At 37.3% G+C, this 15973-nt stretch overlaps 1 protein-coding gene across 10 annotated transcripts in view; it reads right to left on the bottom strand.

Annotated features, from left to right (window-relative positions):
* Positions 1-561: 561 nt before the first annotated feature.
* Positions 562-15973, bottom strand: part of ANKS1B (ankyrin repeat and sterile alpha motif domain containing 1B) — a 427837-nt gene continuing 412425 nt past the window's right edge. For 6 of the 10 annotated variants that reach the window (XM_069852975.1, XM_069852977.1, XM_069852981.1 and 3 more), the window contains 4 exons: positions 15812-15898; positions 11118-11255; positions 3292-3459; positions 562-2184 (listed from right to left, as the gene is read on the bottom strand). In XM_069852975.1, the coding sequence (XP_069709076.1) occupies positions 2074-2184; positions 3292-3459; positions 11118-11255; positions 15812-15898 (504 nt within the window). In that variant the 3' untranslated portion in view covers positions 562-2073. The remainder of the gene's footprint in view (positions 2185-3291; positions 3460-11117; positions 11256-15811; positions 15899-15973) is intronic. The other 4 variants (XM_069852979.1, XM_069853008.1, XM_069853016.1 and 1 more) reach the window with 2 other exon arrangements.

Below are 15973 nucleotides of genomic sequence, written 5' to 3'. Positions count from 1 at the left end.
CTTTACAGGGCAAGTCAGCAGTTCTGCCGTGCACCAAAGAACCAGTTAATTAAGGATTTTAAAGTCTGAAGTATTTACCATCTGTAAAACAAAATCTGTACTCTAACTCAAAATGGTACCCACAATACTGCCTGGGTTTGTGAGGGAAAAATCCAAATCCCAAAGAAACTGGGAGAACAGGAGGGGAGGACCTTTCCCTGCTTTCAGTAGCCTTTGGATCAGGCCCCTTATGTCCTTTAGCAATGATAAAATGATGCACAAAGCGCTGGGACTGTACAACTTCATTTTATTTTGTGTGCTTTTATAGGATATAAATAAATGACAAAATTACAAAATTTATAACTGGAAGCCCAAGCATATTTACATAAGTATTTGTTGCAGTGAGGCTACTATTTACCGTTCTCCTATACAATTTTCCTTTTGGTACCATATTTTTAGGGTTATTTTTTTTTTTACTGTCAGTTGACTACGTACATATCAACAGTGAATAGGCAAAATATGTACAAGGAACTATTTTGTTCAAGTAAATTGAATACGGTATTAAAAGTGTCTCATCACTCAGCGCTATGATTAGGTTTGACTAAACCATATACAATTATCAGGTTTAAACCAAGTTCAATTATCCATTTTTTTGGAATTTACCAACCGATGATTTAAACTGAAAACCTCAGCTGGATATGAAATAATAATTAAAAAAACATTAAGACAACCACACAATTTATCAATATCTCTATAATGAACTTCAAAATGATTCACAATTTGACTGGATAGAACAATATACGTTAAAATGTCATTTTTCTCCTATAGTGATATTTGTACCGTTATAATTTCAGTTCTACATAAATTTACATCATGGTATTATACAAATACTCCACAGACATTAAAAAAATTAAAACACTTCAAAGAAAATGTAAGTAAATCTTATTTAATCAAATATTAAGCAAGTGCTTAACTATTGTGTTCCATGAAAACATTTGTATTACTTTGGAATTTTTTTTCTTTTTCTTGCTATTTTTATTTAGAAAATGTTTTGCAGTAGAATTTTATCAACACTCTTCCAAACAAGCTTTCTGTGACAGAAATCATGATAGCAAAATCGACGGTTTCGTCTTTTTTTAGAACCACTGAGTTTATTTGTTAAAAATACTAGTAGAATTCATGGCTATAGCAATGATGACCTGCATAAATTATACGTAGGCGTAGTCGAATGACCATTCCACTTTCATTTCAGACGGATCACATGGAACATCCTGTGCACTGTTGCTACAACTCTTATAATTTTCATAATGCTGCAATAGCAGTGGTTTACTTAACTTCAAAATAAACAATATTTGTCATAATCTGGCTTCCTTCCATATATATTCATAAGTTTTCCTATAGTACTTCTCTTCCATAAAAATATGTAATAAAGGTTTTCTGTGCATTATTAATACCTTTTTCTAATCATTCATAAAACTCTGATCCTTTGTTGCAATGCAAGAGGTTGCTATTTCTGTAGAGGATCAAAGGACACCAATGATTACATATAAAACCAGCGCACACAGAAATCAGGATGCCTAATTTCTTATCACTTTAATGAGCTCTTTATTCAACACAGTAATTATTAATGAATTCAGTGGTTTCACAAATACTCTATTTATTAATTCTGGTTCTATTTCAATTAAAAACTGCCAAGATTTAAATATAAAACCAATCAAATATTCTACTTGTAGGCAGCATTAGTGTTAGTTTAGAGACCTTTTGTTTTTTTTTAAAAAGTAGAATTCTAAAATAAGAAATCAAAGAAAGCACTGTGGCAGAGTCACAAGGGAGAACTGTGTGAAAAATAAGGTTTCTCACTCCTCTTGTGGACTGTAATTTTAAAAGTCTTCATATAGTGTCATTCTTCGGTCAGTGCTGCAGGAAGAAGAACATCACCAGAAATGACTGTCAGCCTTTTTTGTTAGTTACAAGGCCACTCATACAGTGCAGTCTTCCTCTCTGCTGGATTGAAACGTTGCCATAAAGGAAAGGCTGTGCTGTGACTGCTTGGCGTGCAAGGCACAACAGGGAACAGGGGGGACAGTTTTTTTATCAGAAAATTGTAGTTTCATACTTGGTATTAATGCCTCTTTTGGCTTCTTGTCCAGGTTCAACAATCCATGGTAGATTCGCAAGAGTCTTTTGTTCGGATGGATCTATCTGCTTTAAGACAAATGCAAACATACGGATGGGTTACCATCTTGGCACGCATTTCTAGCAGAAGATTTTTCTTTAATTGAATAGAACACAGAACAAATCCTTTAGCAACAAAATCCTACAGCAACTGTGTGGTGGTCTATACTCTCATGTACCCATGGTTGCCCTCTTTCTCCTGATCAGATCAGAGCTGTGTCTACTCCCAAATTATAAAGCATCACATTTGGTTAAAGCAGATGATGACATCAGGAAATGTTCTTTCTTAAAATTTTATGGAGGAGATTCTGTGGCAATGGATAACAAAGAGTACAGTCATAATTTTTTTCCCTTCCTATCATCCAATAATTAATATCACAGAGTAAGGTTTTCACTTTACAGACAGCGAATATAATAAAGTGTGCAGCCATTTTTCCTCTTTCCTTCCCAAATCCGTCTCTGGATTTTCACTTGATTTAAAATAGTTTTCATAATTTTTAAAAGCTCTACTATAAGAGAATATTTCTTGGTCATCTATACAGTTCAGGATGGCACTTAAAAGACAATCAATATGTAGGATCCAGCAAGCTTGGATTCTTAGGAGTTTGTGATTCCAAAGAAAATATTGAAAGATATGTTTAATCCCAGTTTTGGAACAGGGTCAAAAAACTCCAAGAAGTTGCTTGATCTGACAAGATAATTGTAAATTGATTTGGATTTGTAATTTCACTGGGATACACATGAAGTGATTGCGTATCAAACAAATTTGGTGTGGAATTTATTTCTTGATAAGAGATTAGGGAAGTCCGTGGAACTGCAGATTTGTAGAGATACGCATTGTCTGTGATCCTCAGCACTTATAAAAGCACAATACATAGCAATTAGACCGAATCAATCAAAGCTCTGTAACTACCATAAAAGACAATGCACAATGCTAGCCAAGCAACATCTTAAACTGGAGGAATCTGAAATGAGTTGTTGTTAGAAACGTCTGCCCATGCTGCACGGACACAACCGAGACGTGGAGAACCTCTGACTCAACAGGTGTATTTGCTTATACAGCTTCTAGCATATCAACTCTCAGCTATGTAGCTGAATTTAGATTTTATTTTACATGCATGGCTACCTTCTACTTACCACTGACTTCCGAATACTAACACGTGGTTTGGGAATGGGTTTGGAGGGTTTATTTTCAAAGCTTTCTGGGAGGGTTGAAGAATGGCCCCCTTTTCGTGCTTGTAGTGCAAGCTGATAGGCCACCTCAAATGCTTGTCCTAGTGTAAGAATGATTTCGTAAGCTAAATTCTGGAAAAAAAACAAAAACAGTTAAAATTGGAGTCGGGTTGAATACATGAAGTGGGGTAGTACAGTCTACAGAATTGATTTGCAATGTAAATAATTAAAATCACACTGCTAACCAACTTCCTTAGTCTCTCTAATATTTTCATCTGTTATTTCATTTTTCATTGATTAAAAGCAATCTAAATGTAATTTATTTTACCAAAAGTAATTACTTGTAAAAACCTTGAAAACATTGTCTAACCAAACACGACAACAGGAGTATGTGTCATCTCTTTTTAGAACAAGTACATTCACCCCCCCACCTCCTCAGCTCAGCCCATATCAGTTCCTTTCAAGAACTCTTATACCTTGCACCTATCTGACACTCAGCCATGCTCTATTTTGGCTCTCCTCTGCTGACCTGCTCCCCTCCGGAGCTGGCAACCCCACACACGCCTTCTCCGGGTGTGCACCTCGGAATTCTCTGTTCTGTGCTCTCACGGAACAGCACAGGAAGAGGATGCAGAGCTGGTGTGATGCTTCCAAAAGGACAAAAAGCAAATATTGAAAGTGCAGGGAAGTCAGTGCTCTGCTTCAGATGAATGTTTCAAGTGCCGGGGCAACCTTCTCATGGTTTTGCTTTCTAGAAGTAAAAATGTTTGAGCTTAAACTGGCTTGTCAGAATTCTCTTGTAAGCGTAAGCGGTTAGGGTGTATGACTAAAGAAGCCAGGTTTGTAAGACTAAGACCACTTTGGTTGTATAGCTAGAATGCTTTAAGATCTCATTGCCTATGCAGAAGAAAACCTATGAAAAGATCTATAATGCATGAAGAACCAGAGGGGGGTCAATAAAAATATTTCTTCAGTGCAGTTTTAAATCAACAAAAAAGCGGCTGTGAGTTTCAAATGTGGCCTTAATCTAAACTGCAAGTGAATTTCTATGCTAATTTTTCTTCAGGATTGTGGGTTTGTCTTGGTATATTTATTTATAGGCTCATAAATTTCCAATAGTACTTCAAACCCCTGCAGAACAAATGCAAGCCTGCAGGCTTGCCTCCTGACACCCTACAGTCTCCTTAGACCAATTCCCAAGTCTTGGATGTAGTTCAGAAGTTGCCCTATTCTTCCTGAACCTCTGTAGCCCATAGCTGAAAGCAGCCCTGCATTGCTTTGAAACTAGTTTCACGCTTCTGATATAATTTCAAACCAGATTATCTCTTTAGCTAGTCAAGTCTAACTGTTGAGTTTGCAATAAGCTAAAAAGCAATGCAAGACACCTGGAAATACACTATCTGCCTTTCAATTGTTAAAACACATTTAAAATGATAAGCATTTCATTTTGTGCCCTACACTGTAATTTCACTGTAGCCATGAAGAAATTCCATGCCCTTGTTATCACACATTATACTATCTCAGTATACAACTAAATTCAGCATATTTAGCGCATTATAAAAGCTCCTTATACAGGTGCCAGCTCTGGTCTTTGTTAGGTCAGACAGAAAACAATTATACTCCTCCACTGGGATGTGCTCTCAGCTGCTAACAACTGCAGTCACAACAGCCAGCTAGCCAAAGTTTATAGCTTCCCAAATAAAAATGTCTGTCTGATTTGATAGTAGCAGTCTCCAAATTGTCTCCCCTTTAACTTAAGAAAACTGGCCAGGACCGATAAACATTGAGGATGCAGTTTGCCAGTGGAGTAATAAATGCAAAACTAAAGAGGCCATTATAAAGTGCCCTGCCTTGTAGCAGTGCACTGCCTACGGAATTAAGAGCCACAGAATATAATTGTTAAAATGTGTAGAATAATATTATTTGAAAAGAGGCACACCTATTAGTAGGACAAGCGTATTATTCTAAAGACATCTTACTCAGCTGTCGTGACTTAATCAGCTGGGGTGCTGTATCATCCCAGGATTGCCTACAGTGAATATTATTAGCGCTAAGGAACAGATCAGCAGGACGGGGTGTAGTACTGGCTTGGAGAAAAAGTACTGCCAATACTTGTGGATTTGTGAAAATTCACCATCTAGCGTGTCATACAAAAAGGCCACTGAGAGACAGGCCTAAAAAGCTCTGAGCTAAGAGTGGAGACAAGCTGACAGTTTGCCACACAGATACCTAAAACTGATCTGGGTCCTGCCTCTTATCAGAAGTCACTATGAATTGTTTTCTTTTGTAGTCTGTAAAATGAAAAAATAGGCTTGCCTGGAGCCTGAAAGACACTGGAAACATGTAACTCTTTCTATGGTTAATAAATATTTGAAATATAGCAAATAATACCAAACATTCTCCGTTTTGTTCAAGATTTGAATGTAAACTCTCACGTAATTTGTACATAAATTTCATAAATTGCATACTGCTGTAGAGAAGTCTGCAGAAAGAGGCAAGGAGGGCTTTAAAACTGTACCTTGTAAACTGTATCTGCAAAATCATATTTGAGAAAAAACAGAAGTAAATAAGTTTGGTTTGAGGAATTTGTCACCTGTAGTCTTGGGAGAGGAATATGAGGATGAGAGTTAGCAGGGATCCTTGCACGGGCAGTATCAGAGGTAAGAGCAGGATTCCCTTGGGGATGGTGATGGAAAACCAAACAACAAGAGCTGATGTGGAAATTCTTCTGATGGAGCGAGAAGACTATTTGCAATTTTTACGTGTGGCACAAAACGAAGGAAAGAGGTCTGCCTCCTCAAAAGAGGTTTAGAACAAAAGCTGTAAACCCCAAGGTAGAAGACATTGACCCTTACAGAACCCCATCAAGCTCCTTGGAAGTGAAGCAAAACTTTTAGGATCACAGTGCTTCCGAAGCTGCTACAATCCCATTCCTTGCTTGGCACAGCAGAGAAGGAAAGTGAGTAAGCGAATGCCTTTAAGCAACTATTTCTGGGAGATGAAAAACTGAGGTCAATTGCCTTGTTTGCCATGTAATGTTATAATTCAACGCCCGAAAACAAGTCTGAGTCAGGATTCTCCAGCTGCTTTAATTCAGCCAACCTATTACAATGGCTAATTGTTTTCTCACATTTTAACTGACCTTTTTTACTGTGTAAGTTGCAGCAGGCAATGTTTCTTCATTGTATTTGCAGGCTTCTATAAAGCTATGTTGAAGCTTCAGGTACATTTTAAGCATGAGAGTAAGATTTCTGTCTTTTGAGCTATAAAAACTTAAAATGTCACTTGCAAGGGATGCTTGGAAAAGCTAACATTTTGCCTTTTGCAAAAAGCATTTTTTTATATAATGAGGATTTTATGGATTTTCACTTTTAGATGATGTTTTTTTTTTTCCTTACTTAAGATCAATGTAAATCTGGCCTTTTTTAAACACTGAATTTTCTGAAGAAGCTTCTTTTCGAGTCTTGCAGACTATTAGTGCATCCCATTGCATCGGATGAGTAGGAATGTTAATACCCTGCGTTCAAGGTACCAAACTTAAAATTGCAGTTGGCAAAACTGAACAGAAGAAAATACATGGAAACTTTACTTGAAAAACCTGAAAAATCCCAACTCAGTTCAAAATATCCATCCCCTGACATGAAATCAGTTGCCTACTGCTTATCATACTAGACTCTTCAAGGCCAAATATTAAGTATTTCTATTATAAAACCTGATAAGAAGAGAAGGTTATTTGCTTACTAGTAACAGGAGTTACGAGAGATACAGAGCTGACATACACGTACATTTACATTGTTAGGTGTATATATATGACCACAAATCTTTTACTTTTGCATAGATCTAGATTTGTCTGCGCCTTCCAACGTGTCTCCCTTGAGCATTTAAGGGGAAGAAAGCTCAGCTCACCAAAGATGGTGTGATGAGACCAACACGACTGGCATTTGTTTGAAACCGCGGTGGACTCCTGGGCTGCACGAGGTTTTCATGATCAGGCACTCCTGCAACCTAAATCCTTGATCTTTTCTCACTCTGGATTTAAAGCAAACGTGAGTGGCAAACTCTTCTGAATCCATCCCTCTCCTTTAATATGGCACAGAGAGATATCTTATATATGGCAGGATGGAAACAGGCCTTCAAAGTGGGCCTTTCACACTGCTGCAAAAGCCATTGATATAGATGATAGAGGAAAGATTCATTTGCTCATGAGCTGAAAGCTCCTTGTACCTAGGTGCGCTCCATCTCTAGAAGTTTGCCAGGAACCACTGAAATGGTTTTATATTCCACCTACTATGCCCCAGAGAGGGAAACTTTCAAGGCATGCAGTCTCTGGGTACTGCAAAGAAAGAGGTTTTCTGTTCTGGAGATACTAGGATGCCACATTGATTGCTCCTGGATGATCATATGAACAGAGAAAATAAGTCCTCTAATTCCCTGGAAGAAGGCAATGAACAGAACCTTGAGACCTGAATGCATGCTTTTTCTCCTCTGCATACTAGCAGTTTCCAGTTCTTATCCAGCTTAAGTCTGTGCAATGATGGACAAAAAAGTTCGGAAATCAAGAAAAATGCCTTTGTCTTCTGCAAAGCATCAGTCTAATCCTTGGCGTGAGCAAGAGCAGAAATTGTTCCAATTTATGCTGGTTGTCTACTGTTCATACCTGCATTGGGCAATGAAGGAATATCTGATGGAAATTACTTGGGATGTTTTCCATATGTGAACCACAATTTGGTATAGGAACTATTATAACACTGCTTCTCCAGAGGGAATCCTTCACTGGTAGCTTAGGGCTGCTTTATAAGTGAATGAGAGTGAAGTGGATTTCAAACACTGAGCAATAAATCCTCCTCTTCCCCCAAACCTTGTCCCCTTATATTAATTCTTTGATCAAGTCTGATGTTTTTACAGTTTTAACTCTGAGTAGACAAGTTAGACACACCATTCCTAAATAGTCAGTCTCAGTAATGCTGATAGTTGACATGTCACTACACTAAAATGCTTTTCTGTCTGCAAAAAAAATGTTCTGGCCCACATTCTTAGAAGAAATGAAGGACCTAAGAGAGTTAAATCTTTTTCATACCATTGCATATATTTCATTACCATAATATATATTATTTAAGATGCATTTTTTTTATAACTTACTGTGGATTTGTACCATTTAAAACCTTATTTTTCTTAACATGATTGGACTTCTATCCATTAACAAACAGGAAGGATTGTTTCTATCAGCAAACTGAAAGATCAGGCTAACAGTAAGTGTTAAACTTGAAACAGAAAATTTAATTGATGGTATGCTTGTCTTCTGTATATCTAGCTATTTTTAATGAAACTTGTATTTGCACCAAAAATGCTGCATCCTGAGAACTAAAACAGCACAAAAAGAGAATATTTGAGTAGGTAACACCCCACTGAGTATTATGTTGCAGGAGAAAACTAAGTTAAGACAGACAGACATTAAAGTTTCTATATTGCTTAAAATAGCCATTTAAACTGCTTGGTGTATTAAATGCTCCTCCTAAAGTACAGGAAGTGAGCAAAATGTTGTAATTATTCCTGGATTGCTATTCTTCCCTTGCCAAGCAAGGAGAAAATTAATTTCATCTGCTATACCTGGCTCTATATTTGCGCTTGATTATTAAACCTATACATGAAACTGCAGTACTTTGAAACCATTAAGAAGTAATTAAATGGATGAGGAGAAATAATAACCTCACTCAAGCAGTCTGATTTCAGTTGATTCACTTACCACTAAAATCTATATAATGTAGTATCTTTTTGACCATGGTGTATCTATTTTTAACACAATTTTGAAGGTTTTTTCCTACTCCCTGTGGACGCTAAAATGTCAGGAGTGAATTTAAAAAAGAAAGCACTGAACCAAAACACTAAAATTCCTTCTAACCTACCTTCCTGTACATCTTGTTATTTAAACTCTCCTAACTACTATTTCTCTGCAGTGCTATTTCCCTAGTCCCAAATAAAATGCCTCAATTCAGACATCTGTTTTTTGATTTAACTTAACTGTGTAAGTATGTTTCAAGAAGTCATATGCATTAAACTACATCATATTTAAACCAGGCATAAGGAAGAATTCCTTCACCATGAGGGTGATGAGGCACTGGAAAAGGTTGCCCAGGGGAAGCTGTGGCTGCCCCATCCCTGGAGGTGTTCAAGGCCAGGTTGGATGGGGCCTTGGGCAGCTTGGGCTGGTGGGAGGTGTCCCTGCCCATTGCAAGGCGGCTGGAACTAGATGATCTTTAAGGTCCCTTCCAACCCAAACCATTCTATGATTCTATGAAAATATTTTTCTTAAATGATTAAAGTTTTAGTAGCATCTTACGTTTCTCTTGTGCTTAACTCAAAGCACTCCTGAAAGTTTTGGACAATAAGCCTTCTTAGTCTTAAAAATTTAGTGAAAAATTACTTATTTCACTAAACTGAGCTGAAAACAGCACGACTGATATGTGTTCATGACAGCTGGAAACACTAGTAGTCTGTGCACCAATATGGAAAGAACTTAATCTTTTTCCATCAAAACAACAGGAGTTGTAAGGACTTTTGCTGAAATAACATTTTTGATATTTTTAGGCAAGAAGATTGGAAAGAGAAAATAAGAATTAAAGCATTAACTAGCTATTTTCAAAATAAAGGCAATCTTTTTTAAAAGGTAAAGGTGCTGCTAAAATAAAATTTCTCCAAACTGTATTCGCATTATTTGTTAAGCTAAAACTCCTCCTGATATGACAGAGGACAGCAGAGAAAAGAGGGACCACCTAATAATAAGTGTTGATAGTTACAGGGGCAACCTCTTACACAGAAACACAGAAATGAGAGATCTGAACAGATCTCTGTTATCACAGATGTTCAAATCTTTCAGATTCACTGTGGTAGCCAAATATTTCTAGGATCTCCTGATATACGTAAGTAGCTACCTGTGTGGTCTCTGTCAGATCTGTAAGTGTTTTGGTTCTCTAGCTAAAATAAACACAAAAATTTTCCTACCTTCTCTACACATTTGCAGAAGCTTCAGCTTTTCTGTTTATTCAGTAGAATGTCAAAATGTCTAAACGCTATTTGGAGGGATTTTTTGGGACTGATCCAGCTTAACAATAAAAAACTAAAAGTCATATAATAGTAGGGTAAGGAATCTCAAGAAATACAGTGGTAACATTTGACGCCTAGTCCCAAAAGCAGCACACATCTGCTTCATGAAGATGGGATGTGTCTGGGCTCAAAGCACCCCCACAAGGGCAACTCACTCACCCCTTGCTGGCTGGGTTTGGATGGACACACGAGGGTAGTAGCCCAAAGGCTGGATGTCACCAAACCCATCCTCCCTGACCACACAGACAGCATGACACAGTGTGAAATGCAGGACACCCTGCAAACTTAGTTCATGCTAGTTCCTGAACCTACCTTTTAGCAGCATTGAGCACTGTATATAATGCATATTGATCCAGTTCTGATTCGTGTATTTGGTGTGTGCTATGATTGGATGGCCAAACCTGTTTGTTACAGACTTCTTGGAAAGCTATAGCTTAGGTTAAAAGAATTACATGCCAAGACTTGTATGAAAACTTGCTAAATTTACAGGGAAATGAGACACTATCAAAGAAAATCTCTGCTCTTCTGCAGAAACGTTCTTTTACTGTTCCACAGTAGGTTAGTCTTTTCATGTGGTAAATGAATAATACCTTCCATTAATCACCCTACACCCTGAAAACGTTTTAACGGAACTAAAAACCTATTACTATAAAAAAGAACTATTAAATGAGTATCTTATGTAAACTGACCACATCAAATGCAGTGAATACATGGCAGTAGTGGTGATTTGTCTTCAAGTCTTTAGTGATGTACGCAAATGTAGAGAGGTCTTCAGGGTCTTGTGCAGCACAGGAAATGTTACGGATTTCATGTTCAGCAATAATATTCTGTTTAAAAAAATATATTTTCAGTTAATTTAGGAATTAAATGCAAAAGAGACATAAAAGACATCTTTTTAGATACACATTTATGTTCACCTGCTGTGCTGAAGTATTTCAGAAGTTTCTTAATAACAATTATATATACCTCATGTGTGATCTTACACAGGTCATTGGAATTTTGAGACTCTCCAATGATGTCTAAAAGTTGCAAACAATCTAGTAGGAAACAATTACATTTCAGAGTCTTCCCTAAGATCCCACTTAGGCATTATACAGTTTATTCAGCATCCTATAACAATGAGACATCTTCCCTGGCACAGAGCTGTAAATACAGTTTCAAAGCACTATACAAGCATCTTATGATGCTGCTGGCTTTCTGTATCATGAGCGCTATATGAAGTTGCTTCAGTCTACTGACAGACAGGATCTGGTGAAACCCAATAGACTCAATATCCAGGTTTTTGCAAAAGGTGTTTGACAAATTTCAGCTACACATTTTCAAGACCAAAGAACACCAAGCATCACTTCTAATTGAAACCCTGAGCTCCTGAAAGGCTTTGGCTTAGTAAAAAGATAAGTAGAGAAGGATCTGATAACTTTTCTCCACTTACTGACAACAGCATCCTGTAAGAGAGATGTAGAAAAATTAAACCATTCATGCACCGAGCAACACCACTTGCAACAGCCAATGTAAGCTATAGCACACTACTGAGATAGAGGTGGGGCATGTCTGTCCAATGAAATAAAAAAAATAAAAAAAAAGCTGTCTTAAAGCTTTGGAAAAAATTCATTACATAAATTGCTGATATGTAATTATTGTGTTCAGGCCAAAGGAACCATGAAGCCAGAGAAGAAGATACTGCGAGTGGCTTATGATTAGGCCTTGCTTCAGCAACACGTGCATTTCAAATGATTTATTTAAACAGAAGAATGATTCATTGAATATGAATTTACTTAGCAATTATTTTACACATTTTTCTGAATTGTGGCCCTGCTGGCTGTAGCTCTGGCTGTTCCACAGAAACCCAAAGTGAACAAGCCTGCTGCAGGATGACATCACTATTGCACCCTAGACCATACGGCACCTGTAATGCCCCAGGTCCCTTACAGAGCCACTGTTTGCTGCTGCCTCAGTGGCATCTGTCCAAGTTAAAATAGTGTCTGAGCATGTTTTCCCTCGCTCCTCTTTTTTCCTTCCCACCTCTTCTCCTCTGCCTCTTCTTTTTTTTTTTTTTTTTTTTCTGAAGAACAGGATATTTATGCAAGTAAGTCACTTCAGATGCTTTGCCATATCTTCTTTCATGTGCTACGTGGCAACTTTCCCCCTTGGATGTAGGTGTCAAGTTTTTGAAAAGACATATTAATATATCTAACTGAAGAAATAATCTTAATTCCAAATTTCAAATTATGGAAATACCAAGATAAGGAAACTCTTACTGAAGAAATGAAATAATCCTCTTAACCTTAAATTGCAACATCCTTGATTATTTCTGTTTAATGCATTATTCATAAAAATGACAAAACCAGTACTTATGTTTCAACACATGCCAATTTATAATTACACATATAATCTCTGCTTAACTATTATTGGCTTTTTACATTATTTAAGCATTTTTTCTTTGTTCTCAAATTGATAACTTTTACCCTCAATAAAGATTTTGACAAGAATTACAATTATACCAAAACTATGGCTTTAGATATCCAGATATAACTGTAACATACTGTCATTGATGTATTGGCAACATTATAGTTTAGAAAGCAGAAAGAATTAAAGTTTGGAAGGTCTTAAAAATCATGTGAAGTATTCATGCCAAATCATGAGCCACAAAGTAACCACCTGAACTTAGGCAATGTGTGTGAAAAGAATTCAGCTATATTTAAACTTTTCCTAGGTGACCTGGGATTGACGTGGGGCTTTGCACTCGAGTCAAAACTCCTGGAGATTATTTTAATACTTCAACTTCAAACCAAGTGAATTTGGAAACATACCTATACCAAGCTTGCTCTGAATAAAATAAAATAAAATATACCTAAACTAAGTCTTCTGGATGAAAATTAGAAGTAACATTGAGCTTTTTCCTAGCTTCTATAGGATGTCCTCTGGGATCTCCTCTAAAAACTAAGCATGTTTTCAGTGCATGTGTTCACTGTTTCCTAGTATCACTACTCCAGTGGACCCATAGTCTTATTCTGTAGAAATTACAAAGCTATGAACCAGCTTGTTGTTCAGTGTATGATCGTCAGATGTTGACTGACACTGTACAGTCGTCATTCTAAAAACTGTCACTCAGTTTGGCAAGAAACCTCTGGTGCTTCTCAAAAAGCAGGGAAGCTAAAAGTCAGTTCTGGTTCTGCCAAGGAAATACCTTAGAGAGATCAGGTTTTTTCTAAGCAGCCTCCCTTTTGCTTGCCTACCACGTGTCAGACGATCCCCCTCCTGGCAGAAACTGTCCAAAAGTTAGGGTTAGCTGTGACCCATGAGAAAATACTGCAAGTCTGCTTTTTCCTAAGCAGCAATTTCTTTCTGGCCTCACTTACAAAGAAATGGTGTCATGTCAAAGTGGTGTCATGCCAAGCTTCAAGGCGCCACTGAAATAGCTGTCGTGGAATGAGGTCAGGGCCCCTTTGTCACCCGAAGCTTTGCCTGCTGTGCCTCAGAATACAAATTCTTAGCTTGGTGGCATAAAGGAAAAGGATGAACAGCCATGAGAGCTGAGTTTTCAAGCACATAACTGCTAGCTAGCTATTTTTGTTATTTAAAAATATGCATTTATTGCTAAGTGGTGCCCAGCGCTGTCAACTAGAAGCTCATATGGAAGCAGTACGAGTCTGAACAGGATCTCACCTTAGTGCTAATCTGTTTTGGGTCTTGAAGGAATTGGGTACAGCACACTGTGGACAAGGATGATAACAACGCTCCTGGAAGAGCTGCAGGCTATTACCTGGTTTTTACAGGAGGGAAAGGCAGTGCAGATTTTGAACTGGAGAGAAAGCAATCTACCACTTGAGAAAAAGCATAGGACTGTGGCATTATTTACCTCCATCAAAAGCATCTGTTGCACTACTACACACAAGATATGACTGGGACCAGGCCAGAGCCAATGCAATTTGCTGAACTTCTTTCAAGTTTCCATCTTACATAAGATTTTATGTACTGTGCAAAGAGATATTGGAAGCTCCTTTTGTTCTGCTGATTTTTTTGTCAACCTAAGGACATTGCAGTTGCATCTTTTACACTACAGAAGAGATTTAAGAGCTGAAAACAGCCTTATCCAAGTTAGCATTAATAGCATTACAATGTCCTGATTTATGCCCTGCACATCAGAGAACACAAAGGAAATGAGGGTTGTAGAAGCTCAATTTTAAATTAATGGAAGAAAAAGGAGCTGACAGGAATCCCTAGCCTCTCTGCTCTGGCAAATACACCAGACTCGACGTAACAGTAATTTCACCTCTGGTTTTCTTTCATGCTATTTTTTAATCCTGTATTTGGCTTCCAAACTTTAGCCGAAGTTCACAAATCTGCTTTTGTTCCTTCACTTAAAATCCAGTTCTAGTTAAACAACTTTAAAAACTGACTCATTTGGCAAGTTTGATGGACACTGGGTTAGATGTTTGTGTGGTCTGAATGTTCAGCAACACAAAGCAGTTATATACATTATTAACCTGGTCAGGTAGCTGGGTTGTCAGATTTATTTTTTATATTGCTTAGTGAGTTTTAGTGACATAACAGAAAAGATAATTTCTTTTCTATTCATATGCAAGCATCAGTATGGACTGCATTTTCTTGCCATTTTAGACATCTGAATAAGAGAAATTCATGCATTCTTTACTCCTGCTTACAAAGCTTGTACATTTTATTGGCTAAGCAATAACCCATTGCTCTATCCATCACTCAGTTCTCTGATCTTTTAATTTCTGCCTTTTTTTGTTTAAAAAAAAAAGAAAGACGTTGGATGTATTTAAAATGTAAGAAACAAAGCACAAGGGCATCGCCACACAGGAAGATAAAATAAATATGGAATAACAACTGCTAAGAAGCTGCTGCAGTTCAAGGAGTCAAACAGCTAGTATCAGGAAAACAGCTCTCAGAGAGCTCATATATGAAAAACACATTCAAGGGTCATGTTTCTTAGTCTTACAATGGCCGCATAAAACCTTGCATCTTTATTGTTCACTGGGAAATCTTTAATTTTTTTTTCTGACAAAAATCAAATATATATTTTCTGCACATTTAAGGAACTGTATGGGGAAGAACATGGTAAAGGATTCTACAGAGGCTCCCTGCCAAATGCCTTTTTTGATAGGTTTGCTTTTTAATGGCAGAAGGCTGGACACAATATTCTCCAAATGAGCCATTAAAGCTGCTTCACTTGTCCTCCAAACTGAGTTTCTGGAGAATGACAATAAGATTATATCCATTTTAGAGAGAAGAGAAAAAGGAGAGGACAATACGAAGTGCAACTCTGTCTCCACTCTGGACTGGTACTCTTACACAGTCAGCCTCATAGGTATTCTGATTTGTGAAAATTGGAAAGCTAATACTGAAAAATTGCACATACCTTATTTGTTGCATCAATAAATTTGACTCCCTTGTAAGAGACAGACAGGACAATGGTTGGTACTTTCTTCATTTGTTCTGTAGACTTCTGAAAACAAATAATGTTGTTAGAATTATGTCGCACTGCAAGACAAAATACACAAGTTAAAAGGTGCTTATCCAA

This window comes from Phaenicophaeus curvirostris, chromosome 1 (genome assembly GCF_032191515.1).
Source record: "Phaenicophaeus curvirostris isolate KB17595 chromosome 1, BPBGC_Pcur_1.0, whole genome shotgun sequence".
Classification (NCBI taxonomy): Eukaryota; Metazoa; Chordata; class Aves; order Cuculiformes; family Cuculidae; genus Phaenicophaeus; species Phaenicophaeus curvirostris.
Note: the sequence above shows the minus strand (reverse complement) of the source record. Positions and strands in the feature narration are given on the sequence as shown.